Source organism: Bos grunniens, chromosome 8, assembly GCF_055505025.1.
Source record: "Bos grunniens cultivar Pamir isolate PY7600 chromosome 8, Bosgru_T2T1.0, whole genome shotgun sequence".
NCBI lineage: Eukaryota > Metazoa > Chordata > Mammalia > Artiodactyla > Bovidae > Bos > Bos grunniens.
In genome coordinates, this window is record NC_141172.1 from 1,207,025 (window position 1) to 1,230,632 (window position 23,608).

At 39.5% G+C, this 23,608-nt stretch overlaps 1 protein-coding gene across 1 annotated transcript; it reads right to left on the minus strand.

Moving 5' to 3' along the window:
- Positions 1-4,718: 4,718 nt before the first annotated feature.
- LOC147366552 (zinc finger protein 770-like) lies at positions 4,719-7,868 on the minus strand. Its single transcript, XM_086414215.1, has one exon. It carries the CDS (start codon positions 7,546-7,548, stop codon positions 5,482-5,484), a length of 2,067 nt encoding a protein of 688 aa, XP_086270341.1. The 5' UTR covers positions 7,549-7,868; the 3' UTR covers positions 4,719-5,481.
- Between the last annotated feature and the right edge of the window lie 15,740 nt (positions 7,869-23,608).

Genomic DNA, 23,608 nt, shown 5'->3' on the forward strand with positions numbered 1-23,608 from the left:
AAATCCCTTATGATTATACAGTTGAAGTGACAAATAGATTTGAGGGATTAGATTTGATAGACAGAGTTCCTGAAGAACTATGGATGGAAGTTTTTGACATTGTACAGGAGGCAGCGATCAAGACCATTCCCAAGCAGGATACAGGAAGCTTGGGGATGGTGCACTGGGATGACCCAGAGGGATGGTATGGGGAGGAAGGTGGGAGGGGGTTCAGGATGGGGAACACGTGTACACCCGTGGCAGATGCATGTTGATGTATGGCAAAACCAATACAATATTGTAAAGTAAAAAAAAAAAAAAAAATTAATAATAATAATAATAATAAAATGAAAAAAAAAAAAAGACCATCCCTAAGAAAAACAAATACAAAAAGGCAAAATGGTTGTCTAAGGAGGCGTTACAAATAGCTGAGAGTAGAAGAGAAGTAAAAGAAAAGCAAAGGAGAAAAGGAATGCAGAGTTCCAAAGAATAGCAAGGAGAGATAAAAAAGCCTTCTTCAGTGAGCAATGCAAAGAAATAGCAAAAAAAGAAAATAATAGAATGGGCAAGACCAGAGATCTCTTCAAGAAAATCAGAGATACCAAGGGAACATTCCATGCAATTATGGGCACAATAAAGGACATAAGTGGTATGGGCCTAACAGAAGCAAAAGATATTAAGTCTTCTTAATGGCAAATACACACACAAGAACTGTACAAAAAAAAAGGTCTTCATGACCCAGATAACCATGATAATGTGATCACTTACCTGGAGCCAGACATCCTGGAGTGCAAAGTAAAGTGGGCCTTATGAAACATCACTATGAACAATGCTAGTGGAGGTGATGGAATTCCAGTTGAGCTATTTCAAATCCTAAAAGATGATGCTGTGAAAGTGCTGAACTCAATATGCAGCAAATTTGGAAAACTCAGCAGTGGCCACAGGACTGGAAAAGGTCAGTTTTCATTTCAATCTCAAAAAAAGGCAATGCCAAAGAATGTTCAAAATACCGCACAACTGCACTCATCTCACATGCTAGCAAAGAAATGCTCAAAATTCTCCAAGTGACGCTTTAACAGTACATGAACCATGGGCTTCCAGATGTTTAAGGTGGATTTAGAAAAGCCAGAGGAACCAGAGATCAAATTGCCAGCATCTGTTGGATCATTAAAAAGGCAAGAAAATTACAGAGAAACATCTACTTCTGCTTTATTAACTACACCAAAGCCTTTGTGTCAATCACAACAAACTGTGGAAAATTCTCAAAGAAATGAGGATACCAGACCACCTGACCTGCCTCCTGAGAAATCTATATGCAGGTCAGGAAGCAACAGTTAGAACTGGACATGAAACAACACAATGGTTCCAAATCAGGAAAGGAGTATGTCAAGGCTGTATTTGTCACCCTGCTTATTTAATTTACATGCAGTATACCTCATTTGAAATGCAGGGCTAGATGAATCACAAGCTGAAATCAAGATTGCCAGGAGAAATGTCAATAATATCAGATACACATATGACACCACCCTTATGGCAGAAAGCAAAGAACTAAAGAGCCTCTTGATGGAGGTGAAAGAGGAGAGTGAAAAAGTTGGCTTAAAGCTCAACATTCAGAAAACTAAGATCATGGCATCTGGTCCCATAACTTCATGGCAAATAGATGGGGAAACAATGGAACCAGTGAGAGACTTTATCTTATTGGGCTCCAAAATCACTGCAGATGGTGGCTACAGCCATGAAATTGAAAGATGTTTTCTCTTGGAAGAAAAGCTATGACCAAACTAGACAGCAAATTAGACAGCAGAGACATTACTTTGCCAACTGAGGTCCATCTAGTCAAAGTGATAGTTTTTCCAATAATCCTTTATGGATGTGAGAGTTGGACTATAAAGAAAGCTGAGCACCGAAGAATTGATGCTTTTAAACTGTGGTATTGGAGGAGACCCTTGAGTGTCCCTGGGACTGCAAGGAGATCAAACTAGTCCATCCTAAAAGAAATCAGTCCTGAATATTCATTGGAAGGACTAATGCTGAAACTCCAATACTTTGGCCACTGATGCATAGAACTGACTCATTGGAAAAAACCCTGATGTTGGGAAAGATTGAAGGCAGGAGGAGAAGGGGACAACAGAGGATGAGATGGTTGGATGGGATCACCAACTTGATGGACATGAGTCTGAGCAAGCTCCAGGTGTTGGTAAAAGATAGGGAAGCCTTGGTGTGCTGCAGTCCATGGAGTCACAGAGAGTTGGACCTGACTGAGCACCTGAAGTGAACTAAATAGCAATTCGGAGGATCTTTACATGTCCCTCTTTGCCACCTCTATGTCTTTTTTGGAGAAATGTCTGTTTAAGTCTTCTTCCCTTTTTTCCATTGGGTGATCTCTTTTTCCATTGTTGAGTTTTATGAGCTTGTACATATTTTGGAAATTAAGTCCTCACTTGTTGCATCATCTACAAATATTTCCCCCCATTCTATAGGATGTGTAGAAGCTGTACATCCTAAGTCTAGCTGAAGAAGTCTGAGAAATTCATTTCAGTCACATTCTTTTCCTTAAGCAATCACCCAGGTCAGTCAAACTAGACTCAAAGAGAGTGAATAATATCTCTTAAAGTAGTAAAGAATTTGAAGCATCTTTAATTTACTATAAGAAACTTTGGTTCTTGCTGTACTTTATTACCTGCAGTTACCTAGAAGGTCTAATATCTGCTTTACCATCTGATACATGTTGAGTTTAGAACTACCCTGCCAGTAATATTCTGTGCCTGAATCTAAAAGCTACTCATTTAGAATAACTTCAGTTTTTCAGCAATGAAATATTGAAAGACTGCTTCCCATTATTACATGAATTAGGATCATAATTTATCAGAAAGTTTCCTAGGCTTTTTATGTGTTTAACTCATTAAATAATCTAAAACATTCTCTACAAGGAAGATATCAATATTATCTCAGTTGTAAAGGCGATGAAAGTAAAGGGTGATGAAAGTAAGGCAGAAGTCAAATTGTTCACTCCAGACCACACAGAAGGTACAACAGGGCCAGGCTTTGGGATGTGGTAATCTGCTCCTGTGGAATAGTCAGTCTTATACATTTCTGTTGGAATTTTTTCACTAAAACAGCCACATGAAAAACAGAGCTGTCTTTGGAGGGCCATTTGAAACCTTACTTCAAAAGACTATAACAATTCATTCAGATAAAGGCCAAATTTCTGATTTAATCTAGCTATTACTAAAGAAGAGATTATTTGTATTTATTCTGTATGTTCTAAAAAAAAATAAACTAATTATAACAATACTATATAACCTAAAAAAGTGCATCTTTATTGCTTCAGAAAATAAAACTTCAAAGTACTTTTTTTCTAGTAATTTCCATTAAGTATCAGTAAGAAGATATGAAAATTATAAAATATTTTCAGCAGCAGTCGAAAAAATCATCTATACACTTTTAGAAATATTTTGCTTTATACATTGTTATATACATTTATTTGTTGTGTACATTTGACATCGATGATATTATGTGGGGAAAACCAGAATATATGTGTGGGTTTCTCTATACTATATATCAGTTCAGTTCAGTTCAGTCACTCAGTCATGTCCGACTCTTTGCAACCCCATGAATTGCAGCACACCAACTCCCAGAGTTCACTCAAACTCACCTCCATCGAGTCAGTGATGCCATCCAGCCATCCCATTCTCTGTCGTCCCCTTCTCCTTCTGCCCCCAATCCCTCCCGGCATCAGAGTCTTTTCCAATAAGTCAACTCTTTGCATGAGGTGGCCAGAGTACTAGAGTTTCAGCTTTAGCATCATTCCTTCCAAAGAAATCCCAGGGCTGATCTCCTTCAGAATGGACTGGTTGGATCTCCTTGCAGTCCAAGGGACCCTCAAGAGTCTTCTCCAACACCACAGTTCAAAAGCATCAATTCTTTGGTGCTCAGCCTTCTTCACAGTCCAACTCTCACATCCATACATGACTACTGGAAAAACCATAGCCTGGACTAGATGGACCTTTGTTGGCAAAGTAATGTCCCTGCTTTTTAATATGCTATCTAGGTTGGTCATATGGAGAAGGAAATGGCAACCCACTCCAGTGTTCTTGCCTGGAGAATCCCAGGGACAGGGGAGCCTGGTGGGCTGCCGTCTATGGGGTCACACAGAGTTGGACACGACTGAAGTGACTTAGCAGCAGCAGGTTGGTCATAACTTTCCTTCACTATACCTATAAATATACTTATTATTATATAAGTAGTATACTATTTAGTATCATTTTATTTATTTTTTTTTTGAACTGACTGAAGGATTTTTTATTTAAAATGGCAAATATGAAGGATAATGTGTGACTATAACTCTTTTACAGTTTGATTACATATTTCCCAAATCATGACAGAACTATTTAGGATGACACTCTCAATTCCATAAAGATCTTATTTCTGTACAAGATTACTTTATCAATTAAAATAACAATTCACTAATGATCAAAATAACATTGTTTAGCATTAGAATCTTGCAAAAAACAGGAATAAAAACTAGATCTAGTCACTGCCATTTGATTAAATTTAACAGATTTAGTTAAGTCATAGAATCACTCAATTAAAGAGGTATTAAAAGAAAGTAAAAGTCTTGTGGAGATGGAATCTACAAGTGAGCCTTAAGTCGACTGGTATCAATTATGAAAAAGCATGTAGATGACTTACATTCATTCCTCTGAAAAGATGACACTGCATTCACATCAACAAATAGATTATGGCACTTGAACACTATATTTAATGAGTAAACATGGTAAATGTACAGCGGTACATACTAGGCTCTTTCTTCCTTTTAAATTTTGGAGGGAAAAACAGCAGGCTGAGCAAAACAAACAAACAAAAAACCACCAATCTCCTGTAGAACAGGAGGTGAAGTTACCAGAGTCCTAAGAATAAATAGCTTGGAAAAGACCAATGAAAATGTTATTATCTTCTCATCTACCTTCACTTTTATTGGCTTTACATTTTTCAGCTTGTAAGAAAAAATTTTCCAAGGGAATTTGAACCATAGACCTAAAATCTATGAAATAAATGAAATCTAGTCATGCTATCTGCTGCAGCCAAAAAACCAATTTTTGCCTGTCTTTTGAGTATATATAAAAGGAGATCATATGTCTTAAGGAATAATTCCTTCAAAAATGAGGCTGAATTATTTGTACCATGATGGATTTATAACATTTTCAATACAAAGTGTATGTTAAAATAAATGCTTGCTTTATGACATCAAATCATATTTTCCCCTCTAAAAATTAATTTGGCTGCTCCTAAAACACTGTATTAAATGCCTATGTATCTTACCTCTTAGTATGCAGGACAAGCAACTGCTTATGAAGTAATTCAATCTAATGTAGGCCTTTTGATAAAAATACATTTTAAATGATAACAGGCTAAAGAACAAGGTCACCAGAGACACCACAAACGTATCAGTGGTTCTGTCAGTTTCATAACTGAATTTAGGATATCCATTTTCTCTTGTGGTCATTCCTTAAAGTGAGTAAGTTGATGTCTCTTCCAGTGAGGAGCCTGTCTGAATGTTTTGCCACAAACTGAGCATTCAAATGGTTTCTGCCCTGCATGAATTAGATAGTGTCTTTCTAGTTTAGATGGGGATCTAAAACTTTTAGAACAAACACTGCATTGGTAAAGAAGGCCATCATTCCTCTCCGCAAGCCCTGAATAACTACAATGACTATGATGGCTCTGCTCTGATTCCAGAAGTGTGCTAGAGAGATAGGGCTCTCTGCTCCTACAGGGGGCACCAAGAATGAAATCCTCTGATTCTGCCTTCACTTTTATTTCTGACATTTGATCTGACTCTGAGACCTTGTATTTTTGAAAACCAAGAGTCTGACATTGTTGGGAAGCACTGTAGCTAACATTATCACCCTGGTGAATGAGAAGTTTGTTAAAATTTTCCAATTCCACTTGGCAAAGAGATTTTCTATAGGGAAGCTTATCAATATGAGTTAGTTTATGTCTTTTCAAGTGAGCTGACTGTCTAAAAGATTTCCCACAAACATTACAGCCGAAAGGCCTCTGTCCAGTATGAATTAAATAGTGTCTTTGTAGTTTAGAAACAGAAGGAAACACTTTCTCACATTTGTCACAAGGACATATCTTATGTCCAGTATGTATGTTTCCACTTGGAACTGAAAAGCCACACTGGAGCACTTGACAGTTTTCAAAGAATTCCTCACCTGATGAACCATAGATAGATATGTCTTTTTTATGCACAGGATTATCCATAGTTAACATGTTTTCTGGTGTAAGAATACCTTTTACATTTTCCCCCATATTTTGGGTCTGGCAGTGCTTTTGCCAAGAAAATGGCAAAGTCAATGTTTTCTTTTTATTGCCAACTGTCTTATATGTTCCATGCTTGCCAAGAGAACTCAGACATGTTCTCTGGGTCTGTTCAGGCCTCTGCTCACCAGAAATAAGATCACGGTTTTTCATGAAAGTGTTTTTAAATACTTTTTTATCAGCTTGAAAATTATCTAATTTCTTACCCCCAGCACGTTTAAGCTTAGCCAAGATTTTTTTAACAATGGTTTTATAGTTGTAGCTGCTTTTGAGCTTGCTTGGAATTTTGCCACTTCTGGCAGGAAAACACTTGTGTCCTTTGAGAATCTGCTCTGATTCAAAACATTCTTTACACTCAGGACATTGAAAAGGGACAATATAAACAGAGTGGACATCAAGTTGATTATTCTCTTCAGATGCACCTATATTACCATTTTCAAAGCCATCCTGCTTTGCATTTAATTTATTAGGCAGGGAACATGATTCTGAACTCTTCACCTTTAATGAAAGAGTCTGAAAAGTTTTATTCCTGGTATGGATTTGTTTATGCTTCAAAAGTTTGCTTTGAATCTTAAATCCTTTTTGACAAAAACAACACTGAAAAGGTCTTTCTTCTGAATGTGTGAGTTGGTGGATTTTTAAGTGAGTTGACTGTCGAAAAGACTTACTGCACAGGACACATTTAAAAGGCCTCTGACCAGTATGAATTAGAGCATGCCTATCAAGTTTTGATTGTGATGGAAACATCTTGCCACAGATTGTACACGCATGAATATCCTTTTTTTTCTTTGAAGGATCAGACTTGGAGCATGGGTGTAATGCCCATCTCTCCTCTGGGGTAAAAGTATGATACATTCCATACACTGGCTTTTCTTGCTTGGCCTCCAACAATCTTCTGACCTGTTTAACATCATTCTGGTATGTTTCATCGTGAAGCTGTTGGTGCTTCACAAATGTCTTCAGATTCTTAAAGTGGCGTTGACAAATACTACATTTAAAAGGCAGATTATGAGTTAGTTGATGTCTTTCCAGGTGAACTAGTTGCCTAAAGGTTTTATGACACACATCACATTCAAATGGCTTCTGACCAGTATGAATGAGATAATGCCTAGCTAATTTTGATGGTGTTTCAAAATGCTTGAAGCAAATATTGCATATATATGGCCTGTTTCTAGGTAGCTTGTTGGCTGCTGCTACACACTGCTGAATCTTTAGCATTTTAAAATTGTTTTCAGCCATCATATTCTTCGGTGATATACTCTGATGAGCTCCATAGTGTTCTTAAACTCCATAGATGTTCCAGCATTCTTGCCTGGAGAATCCCAGCAACAGGGGAGCCTGGTGGGCTGCCGTCTATGGGGTGGCAGAGTTAGACACGACTGAAGCGACTTAGCAGTAGCAGCAGCAGCAACTAAGAGATAAACACACTAAATGTATAGTTCTTTTTATTCCTCCTTTCCACTTTGTTGTAGAAGTCCTGCAGCTGTCACGGGCCCGGGAGCCGCGCATCTCGGGGCCAGGAGCCGCAAAGGCAGCGTGCGCACGTCCTCGGGGCCCGCACGGAGATCTAGTATCATTTTATAATTATATCTATATAAAATAGATTTTAGGCTGTAAACAGTTGCTTAAAGACTTATGTATGTATATATAGATAGATAGATTTAGGTATGTGTTTTATATAATATGCTGTATACATATTATATTTGCAACATATTTATACTATATTGTATATATTATGTCTATTTTTTTAAAATGTTTGCAACTGGGAAGGAGTAATAAGACAGATGCAGATGAAAGATACAAATAATTTATAAAAATATCCATGTGAGTGGGTCAAATATATTTTCATTTAGAAAATGTATTTCCACATTTTCCAAATATTCATTTCCACAAGAATATGGGGTCATATTTTAAGAAATAAATATGAAACAAAAAATTACAGAAAACTTTACACCAATCTAATACTTAATTGATACTTTTCTTAAAATGAGGTTTCAGTTTCTTTAGGGGAGAGTTTGTAAATAATTATTATATTTACTCTGTGGAACACATTTTTTTTATGTTTCTTAGAAGCAAATAAAGGCACAGCGCGCACCACAGCTGAAAAGGGCAAGATGCCACGCTAGAAGATGACATTCTGATGGGGAATCTGGGCTGATTCTGAGTCGTGTGTCACAGAAGGAGAATGGGAAACATGTTTGTGTGTGATACTAGTGATCTTGAAGGAGGAAGCAGATAGAACAGGCTCAGTCTTGAAAGCAGGACTCCAGCTTGGGCTGGACTATGGACTCTGAGCTCTATGCTCAGTATCCATGGAAACAACACACCAACTGGAAAACCACCCCCCCGCCACCTCCCCTACCCCCCAGCCCCGCCTCGATGGAAGAGCCCCAGGGCTCCTACCTAGACTCTCCTAGCCTAAAAGAATACCCTAATTATCTGTGTAACAGAATAGAATCATAAATTCTATTATGCTTATTGGGGTATGACCACAGGCCTATTGATAATTGTCCACTGGTAACTACCTAGGCTTAAGGCATGTGAATCACGGGTTATCTTTGACTATATCTTTCTTTTCCTTTATTCAGACTAGTTTCAGGGAATTTGGGGAGGTGGATTTGGGCACGTACACTTAGGGTATATAAGGTTTTCACAAAAATTGGTTGGGGTCCTTGGCTAAGATGAGACTCTGCCTTGGGCCCGCTGGTATAATAAACTGCACTCTACTATAGGGAGTTTGTTTCCTGGAACGTGTGGCTACAACATTTGGTGGGTTGGCTGGAAAACTCCTCACTTTGAGGAGACACCTGGATCAATATCCATATACCAACCCACGGCTAGGGTTAGCTCAAGACCCTCCTACTTGGACAAGGTTCTGTATCCAGAAGGGAAAGGGAAAAATATTAATGGCACAAAAATTGACTGATGATATAAAAGGAAATTCTACAGGATTTGGACGGGGATGACCTCCCCTGTCCTGCATACTGGATAATGACCCTTCTGCCACCCAGTGCTCCACCAGGACCAGAGGCCGCCTTAATGCCCGATCCAGGGCCAGGTGAAGTTCCTGCAGCAGCTGCTGTGCCTCTGCCAGCTTTCCCTGAGTTCGTAGAGCCACCATTTCGGCAGGCTCCAATCCCAGTGATGGGGACCTCTGGTCAACACCCCCAGGATTCCACCTCAGCCGGACCTCCTAGGTTGTATCCACCTCTCCCGGTGAGTACTGATAGGAAGGGGGAAGAAAACAGGAATTACACAGAGGCTGCACTCCTCCAAGGATCAGGGGGAAAGAACCCACTACAGATGCCCCTCAGAGAGCTATAACAGGTCCAGTTCAGGACGCATGTGGGCACTACCATCAACCCCCTGTGGCTTATTATTACCAGCCATTTTCCTCCACGGATGTATTAAACTGGCAGACACACACTCCACCATACTTGGGGGAGCCACAAGCCATGATTAGGCTAATGGAGACTATTTTTCAAACCCACTGCCCTACATGGGGTGACATAATCCAACTACTAGCCTCCTTTTTCAGCACTGAGGAAAGATACAGGATCCTAACTGAGGCCAGAAAATGGTTAAGAGAAATGGCATCTGGGGTCCTGCAAACTTGCCTCAGTGGGCAGAACTAGCCACCCCGGTTGAGAGGCCCAATTGGGATTGTAAAACAGAAGAAGGCAGGAACCACTTGGAGAGATAATGGGCAGTTATTTTACAAGGCCTCAAGAGGGGGGCCCAAAAACCTATGAATATGGCAAAACCCTCTGAAGTGATTCGAAGGAAAACTGAATCACCCTCTGAGTTCTATGAAAGACTGTGCAAAGCCTACAGACTTAATACATCAATAGATCCATAGGCCTCTGGGTCTCAGATGGCGATAAATGCAGGCTTTGTGTCTCAAGCCTACCCCAAAAATGTCAGATGAGGGGGACACCAAGTGACTCATGAATTTTTATATCCCTGAATGTCCAGTACCTTTGTTGGGAAGAGACTTGCTGTCTAAATTGGGGGGCACAAATGACCTCCCCCCCCCCACCAATGAAACATCCATTCTTTGAGTGGGCACAATCACCTATTTACTCTCCCTCTCAGTAACCCCTCGAGATGAATGAAGGTTGCATGATCTCCCAGAAGGGAAACCGGACTGGCTAAACAGAGAGAGAGAGTTAACTCAGCAATTCCCTGAGATCTGGGTGGAAGACAACACCCCCGGGCTTGCAAAACAACAGGTCCCAGTGGTACTAGAACTCAAACCCAGTACAATTACATCAGCACTTGCCTTGGGCCTGCCAGACCTTGCTAAGCCATTTACTGTTTACGTGACTGAAAAGGACAAGGTGGCTATGGGAGTGTTGTCCCAGACAATGGGGACATGGGACAGACCCGTGGCTTATCTTTCGAATCAGCTGGAAAATGTTTCCACTGGGTGGTCAGGATGGTAGGCAGTTGCTGTGGTTGCCTTACTGGTCCGGGAGGCAATCAAGCTGACTTTGGGCTAAGATTTGATTGTAAAAGTCCTGCATGAGGTCAACATTTTCTTGCGAGGGAACCCCCCCCCCCCCCTTAAATGGCTGTTGACATCCCGGATTACTCAGTACCAGGGACTGTTATGTGAAAACCCCCATGTTACTATTGAGCCTTGTCAGGCCTTGAAGCTGGCCACTCTCTTTCCTGTGGGAGAAGGTGGGCCCTCACATGATTGCAAGGAAATCCTAGAAGTTTATGCCAGAAGACCTGACTTGAGAGACCAGCCAATCCCTGACCCAGATTTGGTCCTGTACACCAATGGCACCAGCCTGGTGAAACAAGGATAGTGACTGTCAGGATAAGCAGTAGTCATGGAAGAAACCATCATTGAGGCTAGCTCTCTGCCATCACACCAGTCTGCTCAATGGGCTGAACTATATACTCTAATCTGGGCCCTCCAGCTATCAAAAAGTAAGAAGACAAACATTTACACAGACTCCAGATATGCTTTTGCCACACTACATGTACATGGGGCTCTGTATAAGGAGAAAAGCCTTTTGACATCTAGTGAAAAAGATATTGAAAACAAAGAAGAAATCTTGACTCTATTAGATGCTGTATTGGAACCTGAAAAGGTAGCAGTGATGTATTGTTGGGGTCACCAAAAGGAAGACACCCCACAAACATGGGGAAACTGACTAGCAGATAAAGCTGCAAAACATACGGCTGAGAAATTTGGGGCTGCTGGTGGGAGATCTATTAAAACCTTTGTACTCTCAAAAATGCCTGAGTTAACTCTGACTCTCCCACAGTATACCCTGGCCCAAGACCAGCTGGCTGAAGCAGAAAGGGCCACAAAAATGAAAAAGGTTGATGGGAACTGCCGAATGGCAGGTTACTGGTACCGAGGCATTAGCCCCCACACTGGTATCTCAGTTACACCAGAAAACTCACTTGGGACATGACAGAATGGAAGAATTAATTAAAAAATATTTCTTAATTTTACGACTTTCCTCCTTATGTAGAATGGAATCCTGGAACTGTTCTGGTTGCTCACAGGTCAATGCTGCCCCTGGACATAAACAAAAACCTCCAGGAATACAGTTAAAAGGCATTCTACCCTTTGAACATTTAGAAGTGGACTTTACTGAGATGAAACCCTGCAGACACTATTGTTATTTACTGGTCATGGTATGTACCTTCTCAGGATGGATGGAGGCCTTCCCCACTTGAAATGAAAAAGCAAATGAAGTGGCTCGATGTCTGCTTCAAGAAATAATCCCCAGATTCAGGTTCCCAACCAGTATAGGATCAGACAACGACCCAGCCCTAGTAGCCGACTTAATTCAACAGGTATGTAAACTCTAAATATCAAGTGGAAACTACACACTGCATATAGGCCCCAGAGTTCTGGGATGGTGGGACAAACCAACCGGACACTTAACGAGACACTCTCCAAATGGATCATAGAGACTGATTGCTCCTGGATGGACTTGCTTCCGATGGCCCTGCTGAGACTCAGGATGACCCCATGGTCCCATGGCTATTCACCATATGAAACTGTATATGGGAGATCCCCTCCCATAATAAAAGAGGTGTCAACAAAGTTGCCTCAGGTAAAGGGGGGATGAGATTTCACAGCAGATGGAACAACTGGGTAAGGTAATAAATCAGGTAACTAAGTTTGTACAAGAAAGTGTTGCATTCCCCCTTGGGGAACAGATTCACGAATTCGTGCCTGGTGATCAGGTGTGTGTCAAGGACTAGAAACACAACTCCTTGGCTCCTCACTGGAAGAGTCCATATACTGTTGTTCTAACCACCCCTACTGCCAACAAAGGTCCGTCTAGTCAAGGCTATGGGAGAAGGCAATGGCACCCCATTCCATTACTCTTGCCTGGAAAATCCCATGGATGGAGGAGCCTGGTGGGCTGCAGTCCATGCGGTAGCTAAGAGTCAGACACGACTGAGCGACTTGACTTTCACTTTTCACTTTCATGCATTGGAGAAGGAAATGGCAACCCACTCCAGTGTTCTTGCCTGGAGAATCCCAGGGACGGTGGAGCCTGGTTGGCTGCTGTCTATGGGGTTGCACAGAGTCGGACACGACTGAAGTGACTTAGCAGTAGCAGCAGTCAAGGCTATGGTTTTTCCAGTGGTCATGTATGGATGTGAGAGTTGGACTGTGAAGAAAGCTGAACACCGAAGAATTGATGCTTTTGAACTGTAGTGTTGGAAAAGACTCTTGAGAGTCCCTTGGACTGCAAGGAGATCCAACCAGTCCATTTTAAAGGAGATCAGTTCTGGGTGTTCTTTGGAAGTACAGATGCTAAAGATGAAACTCCAATAGTTTGGCCACCTCATGTGAACAGTTGACTCATTGGAAAAGACCCTGATGCTGGGAGGGATTGGGGACAGGAGGAGAAGGGGAAGACAGAAGATGAGATGGCTGGATGGCATCACCAACTCGATGGACATGAGTTTGAGTAAACTCTGGGAGTTGGTGATGGACAGGGAGGCCTGGCGTGCTGCAATTCATGGGGTCACAAAGAGTCAGACACGACTGAGTGACTGAACTGAACTGAACTGAACAGCACAGCAGTTAAAGTTGCAAGGGTCACTCCCTGGATCTACCATGTGAGGGTGTAGAGAGCATACCACTCAGACCTGGAGGATGCCAGGTGGACTATGCAAAAGGACCCCACTGATCCCCATGAAACCAAGATCATCTTAAAGAAGAAAAAGAGATGAAGCTCTACAATCAACTGCTGCTACAAGGACTTGCTGGTATCATGTTGAGACTAACCATAGTTTCAGCACAAGGAGGGACCTGTGCTATAATTAAAGTTGAATATTGTGTATATATTCCTGATTTATCTGGCAACATATCAGCCACCATATATAACATGAAAGGTCAGGTAAAAGCTATGTCTGATGATAATATTCCTTTTTGAACTTTGGTCCTATCTTGGGTGAAGGATGATTGGTGGAAAACTATATTTACCATTGTTATAGTTGCCTTGATAGTTCTGCTTTGTGGACTCTACATTTTACAATGTATTATGAACTTTGTAACCCAAAGGTTGGTGTCATTCTCCCAAATTGGTGGTTGGAGAGCTAGGGTGCAATATATACCTATGAATGATGCTCATACTATGAGTTAAGAGCATCAAGAGTGGGGAATGAAGGAGGAAACAGAATAGGCTCCATCTTGAAAGCAGGACTTCATCTTGGGCTGGACTATGGACTTGGACCTATATGCCCAGTATCTACGGAAACAACATACCAACTGGAAAACCAGACCCCCACCCCCACCCCGATGGAAGAGCCCCAGGGCTCATACCTAGACTCTCCATCACCTAAAAGAATACCCTAATTATCTGTGTAACTGAATAGAATCGTAAATTCTATTATGCTTATTGGGGTGTGACCACAGGCCTATTGATAATTGTCCACTGTTAACTACCTAGGCCTAAGGCATACGAATCATGGGTTATCTTTGGCTGTATCTTTCTTTTCCTTTGCTCAGACTGGTTTCAAGGAATTTGGGGAGGTGGGTTTGGGTAAGTACACTTAGGGTATATAAGGTTTTCACAAAAACTTATGGGGGTCCTTGGCTAAGAGGAGACTCTGCCTTGGGTCCGCTGGTATAATAAACTGCACTCCACTATCTGCATTGTCCTTCTGAGTGAGTTTGTTTCCTGGAACGCGTGGCTACAACAATCTGAATGCAGGATGAATATTTGTTTTGCGGCATATGGAGTTAAAAGTATTTTATTCTGTGGATTTCAAACTGGCTTTAATGTCCGACTTTCCTAAGATGCTAAGAGTAAAGGATACATCTAGACAGTTATTTATAAATATAAATACCTAGACAGGTATTTATAACAGCAGAGGAACCTCAGCTAGAGACTGAAATTCATTTTTCAATATTAGACAACCTAGACAAATATATTTAAGTTCTAAATTCTCAAAGTAAGAGAAATGACATCATTATTTTTTTCCTGGAGTTACAGATAACATATGGTACATTGTTTGGGATCTGATTAAATTGTAAGGTTTATTAAACAAAAAACTCGCTCGTTAGCAACAGACACTTAGCTGATGAGGCATGATTTGGTTTGAGAATTCTGTGGAGGACGACATGTGGATGTCTTTAGTAGTGCACTTTGAAACCTCCAATTTTTACTCAGAAATACAGTCTGTAAAACTGAAGTACTATTTGTTAAGTTAAATAACTACAAGAATAAATAAAACAGAACAGGGAGTCAAAGATTTAGCCTCTGTGTTCTGTTGGGGATGATCAATAGCTTATCCAGGCTTCTCTACTTTGTCAAAAGGAGTCATCAAAGCTTAATACTGAAAGGTTGTTGCTGAACCATGAAACAAGCTGGGATTCTTGGCCTCTGGAGGAGAAGGATTCAATCTGGGGCCAGAAATGAGGCTTGATCACTCAGAGCTTTGTGTAGTAAAGTTTTATTAAAGTATAAAGGAGATAGAGAAAGTTTCTGACATAGACATCAGAAGGGAGCAGAAAGAATACCCGCCTGCTAGTTTTTAGGTGGATGTTATATAGTCATTAGCAGTCTGTTAAGGAGAAGGCAATGGCGACCCACGCCAATACTTTTGCCTGGAGAATCCCATGGATGGAGGAGCCTGGCAGGCTGCAATCCATGGGGTTGCTGAGTCGGACACGACTGAGCAACTTCACTTTCACTTTTCACTTTCATGCACTGGAGAGGGAAATGGCAACCCACTCCAGTGTTCTTGCCTGGAGAATCCCAGGGATGGGGGAGCCTGGTGGGCTGCTGTCTATGGGGTCACGCAGAGTTGGACACGACTGAAGCGACTCAGCAGCAGCAGCAGCAGCAGCCTGTTAATGAAAGAAAGGAATGTCTTTAAACTCAGAGAATGGCTCCAGGCTCCTCACCTGCAAGATGTATTTCGGGATAATCTTGGCACCAGAGGAGTCACCCCAGGCCATGAAATGATTGACTTGAATCTTGTAGAAAGGCAGATTACCATACAAATAGTTTCATTTACATAGATTAGGAGAAAAATGTCTGAGTATAACATACTGGTTTGTCAAGTCTCTTCAAAGCCATTAGGCTGAAGCTACTTGAAGACAGAGTTTGGGGTAAATGCATAGAAAGTACATTAACATAGCTTAAGACAAACATTTCTATAAAAAAAAAAAAGCATTGGTTAACTCAAGATTTGAGAAAAATTAAGCTCAGATGGAACCAGGTGTCATTAAGGCAACACAGTATTTTAAGAGAAATCTCTTTTTAAATTTGTATAGAGAAGGGGAAAAAAATATATCACTAGTTTGTTTCCTCCTGCTGCTTAAGAAAGAGGAAAAAACATGTCTGGCACTTGGAGCCTATTTCCTCCGTTTGGAGACCCCTGCCTCTTACCCTCTCTATATCCATCTCTGACTGTGGAAATCAGACCTCTCTGCATCATTAGGTTCACCTGCCTGAGCTCACAAAACAAGCTGCACTATTGACACTGCGTGATGTGTCACTTTGACATTCATCTGGTGAGTCAGGTGGCAATAGACCACATCATATGACTGCCTACTATGTCTCTTTTGTTGTGTTAACAAGCTTATTGTTTTGCCTTATTTAATTATCACAGACTTCCATAGATAGGGATCCACTTTAAGATTATATTTGGTAAGCTTATACTGAGGGAAGCTTATGGCCCTGTGCATTTAAGAGGCTTTGGGTGTGAACAATGGACTACTTTATTTCAATAACTATTAGCCATGTGTTGATGGTGATTCTGTTTAATGAAAACATATCCTAAGGTGGACCCAGTAGCTGGATTACTTTACGATAGCACCCACCTCTTGGTTTCTTTGTGCTTTCAGTTCAGTTCAGTTGCTCAGTTGTGTCCGACTTTGCGACCCCATGAATCACAGCATGCCAGTCCTCCCTGTCCATCGCCAACTCCCGGAGTTCACTTAGACTCATGTCCATCAAGTCAGTGATGCCATCCAGCCATCTCATCCTCTGTCCCCTTCTCCTTCTGCCCCCAATCCCTCCCAGCATCAGAGTCTTTTCCAATGAGTCAACTCTTTGCATGAGGTGGCCAAAGTACTGGAGTTTCAACTTTAGCATCATTCCTTCCAAAGAAATCCCAGGGCTGATCTCCTTCAGAATGGACTGGTTGGATCTCCTTGCAGTCCAAGGGACTCTCAAGAGTATTCTCCAACACCACAGTTCAAAAACATCAATTCTTCGGCACTCAGACTTCTTCACAGTCCAACTCTCACATCCATACATGATCACAGGAAAAACCATAGCCTTGACTAGACAAACCTTTGTTGGCAAAGTAATGTCTCTGCTTTTCAATATGCTGTCTAGGTTGGTCATAACTTTCCTTCCAAGGAGTAAGCATCCTTTAATTTCATGGCTGCAGTCACCATCTGCAGTGATTTTGGAGCCCCCAAAAATAAAGTCTGACACAGTTTCCACTGTTTCCCCATCTATTTCCCATGAAGTGATGGGACCAGATGCCATGATCTTCGTTTTCTGAATGTTGAGCTTTAAGCCAACTTTTTCACTCTCCACTTTCACTTTCATCAAGAGCCTTTTGAGTTCCTCTTCACTTTCTGCCATAAGGGTGGTGTCATCTGCATATCTGAGGTTATTGATATTTCTCCCGGCAATCTTGATTCCAGCTTGTGTTTCTTCCAGTCCAGCGTTTCTCATGATGCATAGAAGTTAAATAAGCAGGTTGACAATATACAGCCTTGACATACTCCTTTTCCTATTTGGAACCAGTCTGTTGTTCCATGTCCTGTTGCTTCCTGACCCTCATACACATTTCTCAAGAGGCAGGTCAGGTGGTCTGGTATTCCCATCTCTTGAGGAAAGACAATTTATTAAGGTATTTGGAGACCTCTCTTACCATAATCTTGAGAAATTAAAGACAGTGAGACAATAGATCAAAGGAAAAAATGGACGGAGAAAATACATATATTGAGTTGGATTGTGTCCCCCATGTGTCTCGCAAACTAGGACCTCAGAATGTGACTTTATTTGGAGGCAGGGCTGCTGCATATGTAATGAGCTGAGGATCTCCAGAATGAATCACTGCAGGCCCTGTTTCAATGGCTAGGGATGTCATTTAGGAGGGAGAGGAGACTCTGGAAAGGGACCATGTGAGAACAGAGGCAGAGACTGCAGATAGGCCGCCATAAATGAACACATGCCAGGAGATCCTCTCCTAGAACCTTCAGTGAGAGCACGCCCTGCTGACGGCTTGAATTCAGACTTCTGGCCTCCACCACAGAATCATTTCTGTTGTTTTTAACCCACCCCATTTGTGGTCATCTGTTATGATAGCCCTAGGAAATGAACGCATCATAGAGATTATTTTATCTTGTATATTTTGGGATCTGTTCTATGCAACAGGCAGAAACTGAAATTAGAAAAATGTGCTACATTTGATGAAACCATACAGATAGCTAACTTTTTAAATGACTTAATGTGTAAAATTGTGCCTACACACATAATGTACATGGCTGTCAAAAAAAAGTCACACCACAATGATTTTGGAAAGTTTAACATTAATTTTATAGACACAGCAGCTACAATAGTGATGCATATTAATTTGCTAAGATGTTCCTTAGGTGGACTCAGTCTTACTTTAAAGACATTTTAGATGAATAGATAGAGAGACAGATAGATGCATGGATTAATTAAATAAGATATAACCAACACAATTAACAACTTTATTTTTAGCTATATGTATATTTATATATATAAATATATGTGTATATACATATATGTTTATGTATATATGGTGTGTATGTAATATGAAAGATAAATACATAATCAACTGGGACAAGTTTGTCAATTGTGCAGGTTTGATCTTATTTAATCAATAGCCTGATTGATTTATAGTTGCTTCTATTCTGCTGCTGCTGCTGCTCCTAAGTTGCTTCAATTGTGTCCGACTCTATGCGACCCCATAGACGGCAGCCCACCAGGCTCCCCCGTCCCTGGGATTCTCCAGGCAAGAACACTGGAGTGGGTTGCCATTTCCCTCTCCAGTGCATGAAAGTGAAAAGTGAAAGTGAAGTTGCTCAGTTGTGTCTGACTATTAGCGACCCCATGGACTGCAGCCCACCAGGCTCCTCCATCCATGGGATTTTCCAGGCAAGAGTACTGAAGTGGGGTGCCATTGCCTTCTCCAGCTTCTATTCTATCACCTATCAAATGAGATGCATTAAGGGGTTTTTGTGATTGGAAATTTGCCCATTTCTCCGTCCATTATTTTTCTTTACATATTTTGGTAGTTAAAGTATTAAGTATATATAGAGTGAGGATTGTGGTATCTTTCTGCAACTTTGAATGCTTTATTCCTATGAAATGTTTCTCTTTGCCTCAAGTTTTATTGACTCAGGACCTTTTTGGCTGTCATTGAAATAGTTGCATTGCTTTCTTTAGCTAATGTTTTAAATGCTTTCTCTTATTCTTTGTTGAACTTTCTGTTTACTTACCTTTAGTGGTGACTCGTATAAGCTTCCTATAGTTGCTTTTTATTTTTTAATTCAGCCTGCTAATTGTGTTATTTTATTTTTCCTCTTTTAAGTTGCTAATTATATATTCTTTGATTATTTTTTGATTACTATAGAGATGACCTGTTCTTTGAGATATCTTTAAAATTATTATTACCTTCTACCTAAATATCATGACCTTCTTGTGATCTTTGCATTACTATTATAATGAACTTCAAGAAATATTTTAAAGTCTGTTTTAAATATTTTAAAGACATTTCTGTTATTTGGCTCAGTGATTATGTATTTAGTATGTATTTATGTTTATACATATATTAGTGCTTTAACTTCATTCTTTCTTTAAAATTTTATTCTATCTTCTCAGATTATTGTTACTCTTCCTGAAGAACCTCCTTTTATACATCTTTTATTGTCAAAATTCTTAGAGATTAATGCTTTCACTTTCTGTTTTTTCTAAAAACCGTATTTATTATATGTTGATGTTTGAAAGATAATTTCACTGGGTATAAATATAGTTTGAAATAATGGTCAGTTTGATTACTGAGAAATCATTTGAAGGGAATGTATTTTTCCCTCTGTCTGCTTTAATATTTATTTTTTAAAAAATTTAAACAACTATAATAGATGTGCCTAGGTGTGGCTAATACCCAGTTGGAAAAAGTAATGACAGGTTCTAAAAGCAAAGGCTTGGTTTGGTGCTGATTTTATTTAGGATGTCAGAAGGAATGGAAGAATAAATTTGAAAAAGAATGAATTGGGAAAAGGAAAAATTATAATAATACAGATGAACTTTCTTTTCTAAAAGGGTATACTTTATGAAAGTTTTTGATTAAAAAATGGGTGGTATTAAAGAATAAATATCAAAACTTGAAAGGAAATAAAAACAGGTATACAGGGAAAATTAAAGGGCTATTTTTCACTTCCTGCTACTTTGTTATTAAACAGGAATATTCATCTAAATACAAGAAGACCTCTACTTCCTTCTCCACCAAAATACCCTTTAATTAGGCAAGTTCAAATTATAGGTATTTCATTTTTCATTGTCTAAAATGGAAATATAATTGTTTTTCCTGCATAATATCAAAGTGACTTTCTTTTGTTATTGAAGTATGGTTATTTTACAATGTTGTGTTAGTTTCAGGTGTATAGCAAAGTGATTCTGTTTTATATATGTATGTGTATATATGTATATTTTTATATATAAATCTCCTTTTTCTATTATTTAAAATAGCAATCAATGACTCCACTTATTTCCCAAAGAAAGGACATGCATTTAGATGATAATAAATAACCAAAATGCTATTTGTATCTATTACACATGGGAAAATTAGCATATTCAAAAAGTATTATTTCCTACTTCAAATGTGTTTTCCTATTTCAGTTTCCTTCAACTTAGCAAATAGTGCCACCATCCATCTCATTGGCAAGTCAGAAAGCATTAGCGTAATCTTTGATTCTTCTGTTTTTTATTCCCTACACTCAATCCAATGTGAAATTCAGATATGCTACATAAAAATTATATCTCAAGAAGATCTTTCAGACCCAGGGATCGAACCTGGGTCTCCCGCATTGCAGGCAGACGCCTTACCATCTGAGCCACCAGGGAAGCCCCATATGTATATTTTTATATATAAATCTCCTTTTTCAGATTCCATTATAGATTATTACAAGATACTGAATATAGTTCACTGTGCTATGCAGTAGGTTCTGGTTTATTTATTTTAGTATGTATCTGCTAATCCCCAAATCCGAATTTATCTCTCCCCTTCCTTCCCCTTTGGTAACCATGAATTTGTTCCCATGTCTCTTAGTCTATTACCATTTTGTATCATTTGTATCATATTTTAGATTCCACACATAAGTGATATTATATGATATTTGTTTTGAGATATAATTTTTATGTAGCATATCTGAACTTCACATTGGATTGAGTGTAGGGAATAAAAAAACAGAAGAATCAAAGATTATGCTAATGCTTTCTGACTTGGCCAATGAGATGGATGGTGGCCCTATTTGTTAAGTTGAAGGAAACTGAAATAGGAAAACACATTTGAGGTAGGAATAGGAAATAATGGTTTTTGAATATGCTAATTTTCCCATGTGTAATAGACACAAATAGCACTTTGGTTATTTATTATAATCTAAATGCATGTCCTTTCCTTGGGAAATAAGTGGAGTCATTGATTGCTATTTTATTTTATTTTTTTTTAATTTTTTTTTGATTGCTATTTTAAATAATAGAATCAGTTGAATGCCTGTAGGACAGATTAGAGGGGAAAGAACATAGAATTTCACCACTAAGCACCCAGAATTTAGATATCAGAAAAAGGAGTAATTATAACTTTCCAGTTAGTAGGAAAGGAAGAGTCATAGAAACTAAGAGGAAGGAGTGTTTCAAGAACAAGGGAATGGGGACTTCCCTGATGGTACAGTGGTTGAGACTTCCCCTTCTAAAGCAGAAGATGCAGGTTCGATCCCTGGTCTGACAGCTAAGATCCCACAGGCCTCATGGCTGAAAAACATAAAACAGAAGCAATAGTGCATGATTTCAATAAAGAAATAAAAAAAAATAGAACAAGAGCATGTACAAATTTGAACAATAAAGAATGAAGTTCAGGTTCCTCAAGCGCCTGCTAAGAACTAGAGCCTGGAAAACCATCAGCTTGCCAAGAGGAGTTCCAGGAATGTTGTGGGACAGAAAGCAGGTACTTGGTTTATGAATAAAAATGTGGTGAACTGGAAATTATTTTGAAATAATTGTTTTGTAAAAATATAGAAAAACAGAACCTGGAACAATATGTGTGTGAAGGGAGAACTTGTTTGTAAGCTGATATTCTACATTAGAGAGTAAGAGACCTTGACTGCCTTGGAGTGAAACTGTATAATTTAAGATGTTAAAGTCTTTGAGTCCACAGCACAAACAGACTTACATTTGATAAGGGAAGAACCACATGCCCATCACAGTTCTCACTGTGATTCACTGTAATTTACTGGTAGGTATAAGAAGGTAGGTGGAATTTTGCTTTTTGTGATGGAAAATAAGAATAAAGATATAAAGATTTTGATTTGCTTAGAAAATGAAAGACAAGTTCAGAAGCTAAAGTGACCCATAAGAAGAAGGGGTGATAAGTGAGACTATAAGAAATAGTCATTACAAAGAGTAATGACAGATGTTCAAGAGTAAAATCGTGTGCTTACCAGGCAGGGTTGAGGACCCATGGGAATAGGCCACAAACATAGAGTGAGACTGTTTTGTCCAGTATGTGATTCTTTTCCAGCAATTTTTTTTTTTTTTGCACATGTGCAAGTTAAGGTCCTCCAGGAATGGAGAATTTCCACATGTCTATGAAAGAAGGAAGTTACAACTTAAGAATTTTTGGAAAAAAACTGAGGATCTCAATGATGTTGAATCATTAATAAAGTTAATCGATTAAAGGCAAAGGGAGAAATGGATGGCAGAAGATGAGAGGGTCGGATGGCATCACTAACTCCATGGACATGAATTTGAGTAAACTCCAGGAGATAGTGAAGGACAGAGGAGCCTGGCATTCTCCATGGGATCACAAAGAGTTGGACATGACTTAGCGACTGAACAACAACAAAAGTGCTTGTATACCTAAGATATACGTTTTGTTTTAAGGTTTTGCAGGTTAAAATTGGTCCTGAAGGTGATGTGATTTCTGCTGCTAAGATCTATGATACAACATGATTTAGCCACATGTAAGTGAAGTCACCAAGGGGTTAGTTATGACCAGGTGCTAAATCTTTCCAGGTTAATACAGAGAAGAACAGGACAGCTTTGGATGACAACCCCCACCCAACCCCCCAGACACACACACAAAAGAAAAAGAAATGCAGAGATTATGGAAAGCTGAATGTCACTAATTAAACTGATTGAAGAGATTTTTATTGGTAGAAAGAGACAAGTGGCTTGGAGACAGCACTGATTATAAGAATAATCCCACCTCCTGATTTTGATACACACAGACTAAGACTAAATAAAAAGGTTCTGCTTAAAAGATTACTCTCTTTTGAATTAAGGTAGTAGAAAGATTGATATTCTTGAATGGGGATGAAGATAAAGTAGAGTGATTTGGTTAAAATAAAAAATTATTTGGGGCAGAATGAAATAAGTGTATAAGGAAATGAGTGTGGTAGGAAAGAGAAGACAAAAATACATAAGATGAGAGATAAGGAAATAATGTGCAATCTAGGAGACCTAGACTCCTAGTGGAATTGAGAAAATCAGGTGAGCAGTATTCAGTTCATTTCAGTTCAATTCATTCACTCAGTCATGTG

Bases quoted from the DNA above. Each gene is read 5' to 3' on its own strand.
- LOC147366552 (XM_086414215.1), bottom strand. From the start codon at position 7,548: ATGATGGCTGAAAACAATTTTAAAATGCTAAAGATTCAGCAGTGTGTA.